Source organism: Sinocyclocheilus rhinocerous, unplaced genomic scaffold (genome assembly GCF_001515625.1).
Source record: "Sinocyclocheilus rhinocerous isolate Xijiao unplaced genomic scaffold, SAMN03320098_v1.1 scaffold576, whole genome shotgun sequence".
Lineage (NCBI taxonomy): Eukaryota > Metazoa > Chordata > Actinopteri > Cypriniformes > Cyprinidae > Sinocyclocheilus > Sinocyclocheilus rhinocerous.
In genome coordinates, this window is record NW_015662167.1 from 846,885 (window position 1) to 851,201 (window position 4,317).

Consider the following 4,317-nt stretch of genomic DNA (forward strand, 5'->3'; position numbering starts at 1 on the left):
TTTTTTTATTCATTTTGAGGAATACTGAATCTGTGTTTTTTTTTTTGTGTGTGAGAGTAAGATGAATTAATGCATATTCAGAACTACAGTAACATCTTCTGATTTCTCTCAACATGGGGACAGGAGAGCTGTCAATCAATAAATTGGAAAAAAAAGTAACTTGCGTTACTTATTTGAAAAAGTAACTCAGATATTCTCTTGTAAATTAAAAAGTAATGCGTTACTTTACTAGTTACTTGAAAAAAGTAATCTGATTACGTAACTCGCGTTACTTGTAATGCGTTACCCCCAACACTGGATATCACAACTTAAGTAACATTTCTGATTAGTTAGGATAACTATTAATAGAAATAGGAATAGGATTACTATTAATAGAAATAATTATGCTTAGCAATCGCTTCACAGTAGGACAAACATACATCTACAGATCTCTTTATACTTTTACTAAAAGTCTCAGAGGACCAGTTATTTTCATTTATATTTATCACACATTGTCATTTCCTCTGGCACATATTACATGATAATTATTTTATAATTACGTTTTTCTAATGTAAATGCATAACTGATGTCAGCTGAATATTTTTTTAATATGAAGAAGTTAATAGATCCCCTGCTAATTTCATATCAGTGTAACAAACATATTGGCACGTTGCACAGATTTTATTGCAGCAGGCCTAATTTTTCATCTTATCTATGATTTTAGCTTCACGCAATTTGTGCTGAAAAGGCCAAAGGTATTATTTATGTCAATTCAGTCCATAGTTTACGAGCGATACCATATCTAACACCATCCTATATAATACATAATCCCATATGGCTTAGACAACACCCAATTGCTATAAAAACCAAGAGGTCCTGAAGTTCCTCTGTACATTTTTCTTGCTTGAGGTACCTATATGTCCGATCGTAATACATCTTAAAATCTTTATTTCTGCTATTAGTTTATATGCAATTAATAAAACTCTTCTTTTATTCTTACAGAGAAATTAGAAATAAACATGGGGAAGCTTACACTCATTGCAGGTAATGTGTTGAAATAATAAGTGAAATACTAGTGAGTTTTATTCATTCTTTTATATTTGTCATTTACATGAAGTCATTGCGTATTCTAGGTTTGGGCTTGGTGCTCTGCCATGTTGGTGAGTCATTGAGTATCTACTGCATCATATCACATTCATTGTAATGAATTATTATTAACTTATATGTTCAAATCAGAAAGATCTCGAAATGTCTTGTCTAAGAGCTTCTTTGTGTATCCATATCCAGCCTTCTCTATGGAAATGGGCTGCTACTTCACCAACTGGTCTCAGTACAGACCTGGAATTGGAAAGTATATGCCCTCAAATGTGGACCCTTTCCTTTGTACACACCTTTTCTATGCTTTTGCAATGGTCAACCATGCCAACGAGCTTGTCACCTATGAGTGGAACGATGAGACTCTATACAAAGCCTTTAATGAACTCAAGAACACGTATGTATTAGTTACTATATAATGTTTAACACTTGAGATGCCCAGTTTCTCAAATCATGTATGACTTTTTTTTTTGTGAGAGTGTGAGGTAATTTACTAAATGAATACTATCACAAAATCCTAAAATATCTCCATTATCCTCACAGAAATCCCCATCTTAAAACTCTCTTGGCTGTCGGTGGATGGAACTTTGGTTCAGCACAGTACGTGTAAAAAAAGTTTAGTTTTATGTTGTCAAATGAAATGCAAAAACATCTAAGACTGTTCATTAAATCCATCCCAGGTTCTCCATCATGGTGTCCAATGCTGCAAACCGTCAGAAGTTCATTCAGTCCTCCATCAAGTTCCTGAGAACTTACGGATTTGATGGCATGGACCTGGACTGGGAATATCCGGGATCAAGAGGAAGTCCACCTGAAGACAAACAAAGATTCACACAGCTATTGAAGGTGGGTCTGATTGTAATACAGTGTCTTCTTAGCCAAGAGGAGCACTTTCCTTATTTAATCTCTTTTCATGTTGAGTCAAGGATCAGTATTCAGCTCCAATCAGTTAATTGTTGATTCAGTTCAGCGATAGGCAGCTCCACTGAAAACAGTAGTGTTCTTATTCATCAGGTCGATGTTTATTCATTTATCTATATTTATATATGTTTTTCTTTGTAGGAAGTTATTGAGGCCTATGAGGCTGAGAGCAAAGCTACTGGCAGAGCCAGACTGATGCTGACCGCTGCTGTATCAGCTGGCAAAGGGACAATTGATGATGGATACGAGATTGCAGAGGTTGCCAAGTAAGTATGACGACAATGAATCATAACATTTACAAAATGGCAGAGCACTGAGGTGAAAATAAACCGCCAAGACCTCTCTTGATTTGTGTAATTATTTTTTTTCCAGATACCTGAACTTCATCAATGTGATGACTTATGACTTCCATGGAACTTGGGAAAGATTCACAGGACACAACAGCCCCCTGTACCAAGGCTCAAATGATGAGGGAGACCTGATCTACTTTAATACAGTGAGAATTGATATACTGTAGCATCATTTATCATGAGGTATTCAAACCTCCCAAAGGAATCATTTTTAAAATGACTACTCTCCTGCTCATTCAGGACTTCGCTATGCGCTATTGGAGGGACAACGGCACCCCTGTGGAGAAACTCAGAATGGGTTTCGCAACATACGGTCGCACTTTCCGTCTGACATCTGCAGATACTAGCGTTGGAGCCCCAGCTAGTGGACCTGCTTCAGCTGGAACCTACACTCGCGAGGCTGGATTCTGGTCTTACTATGAGGTGGGAGCTTTGGAGTCATTTTGTCCAAAATAATGGAATATATTCTTTAAAAGTATCTTTTGAATATTCCCAATATCTAATACAGTCAAACAATATATCAATATCTGTATAGATCTGTGGATTCCTAGAGGGAACAACACTCCAGTGGATTGAGGACCAGAAGGTGCCCTATGCCACAAAGAATGGCGAATGGGTTGGATTTGACACCAAGAAGAGCTTTGAAACTAAGGTACTTTTGAGACTTTACTGGAGTTGGGTTTCATTGTCAACATTTGTCAGAAACTGACTAGCAACTCTTCTTTCAATTTATAGGTCCGTTATCTGAAAGACAAGAACTTTGGTGGAGCCTTCGTCTGGGCGCTTGATCTGGATGACTTTGCTGGACAGTTCTGTAATCAGGGGAACCATCCTCTCATGGGCCATCTGCACAATCTTCTGGATATCGGCAAGTCTTTGCTAATTACTAGGTGGCACTGTTCACCTTAAGCTGCTCAGGTAGTTTGTGGTAAAATTCAAAATGGCAGACAAGTAGGCATATTATGGCTGACTTTGGTAAAATTGTCAACACTGTACTGTGAGTCAAGGAATCTTTATAGACCAGGCTTAATGTTTGGAAAGTTATAAGCATTTTTTATGCCACCAAATTTCACAGACAAACTGGCACCTATCAAATTTGGTTACAATAATAGCGTTAAATATAATAATCAAAAGAAAAGCTAAAAAGCTCCCTAGCTAATGCTAACATGCCTTTATTTTGATCAGAATTGCCTCCTCTGCCTCCAACCACGACCCTCAAACCCGGACAAACAACCACAAAAACCACCACCACCACCACTCATGCTCCAGGACCAGGATTCTGTAATGGAAAGCCAGATGGACTCTATCCTCACCCTGAAGACCCCAACAAATACTATAACTGTGTAGGAGGCCACACTTACATGGATAGCTGCGGTCCAGGCACTGTGTTTGATGACAGCTGTAAGTGCTGTGCCTGGCCCAAACACTAAGGGATCACTCATGTGAAAACAGTGAAACAGGACACTGCAGATTTGCATAAGCACACAAGAAGAATCAGAACTAAACATCTTTGACTACAACTATTTCACATAAAGGAAATTAGTGTGGACTGAACATAATTAATGTGCTTTATTTTTCCATTTGAATGTATTTTGAAAGTGTAGGATGCATGTTTTTTTAAACTCCCCTGTAAATCTATTCATGTGATTGCTGTTAGTACACTGCTGTACAATGAATCATTTATACAAATAAAAAAAAATGTGCACAACTTTACAAGATTTTTTAAAAACTCCTATTAATAAACAACATGCAGCCATCATTAACATTATTCTGGTTACATTTGATTACATCATCTTGCATTTGAAACAGAATGCATGGTGGGATCAATAAAAAACATATCAGTCGATTAGTGTTCTGTGATATGCTAGATGTTTTATCATCACTTTCATTACGTAGTGGACAAATATAAATAGTTTATTAATAAACAAAACTGCAATTTTTGCAAGAAATATTTAGTACTTATAACTGACTC

The 4,317-nt window shown here is 37.0% G+C and overlaps 1 protein-coding gene across 1 annotated transcript; it reads left to right on the forward strand.

Moving 5' to 3' along the window:
• The first annotated feature begins 846 nt into the window (after positions 1 to 846).
• On the forward strand, positions 847 to 4,108 carry LOC107727762 (acidic mammalian chitinase-like). Its single transcript, XM_016537746.1, has 12 exons — positions 847 to 888; positions 982 to 1,023; positions 1,113 to 1,139; positions 1,267 to 1,471; positions 1,618 to 1,674; positions 1,755 to 1,920; positions 2,137 to 2,261; positions 2,368 to 2,491; positions 2,586 to 2,768; positions 2,881 to 2,997; positions 3,081 to 3,213; positions 3,531 to 4,108. The coding sequence occupies exons 2-12, from the start codon at positions 999 to 1,001 to the stop codon at positions 3,773 to 3,775; spliced, it is 1,407 nt and encodes a 468-aa protein (XP_016393232.1). The 5' UTR covers positions 847 to 888; positions 982 to 998; the 3' UTR covers positions 3,776 to 4,108.
• Positions 4,109 to 4,317: the final 209 nt, after the last annotated feature.

Coding starts and splice junctions, on each gene's coding strand:
- LOC107727762 (XM_016537746.1), top strand. CDS start 999: ATGGGGAAGCTTACACTCATTGCAG. Junction 1,472..1,617: donor TTTAATGAACTCAAGAACAC/GTATGTATTAGT, acceptor TTATCCTCACAG/AAATCCCCATCTTAAAACTC. Junction 3,214..3,530: donor GCACAATCTTCTGGATATCG/GCAAGTCTTTGC, acceptor TATTTTGATCAG/AATTGCCTCCTCTGCCTCCA.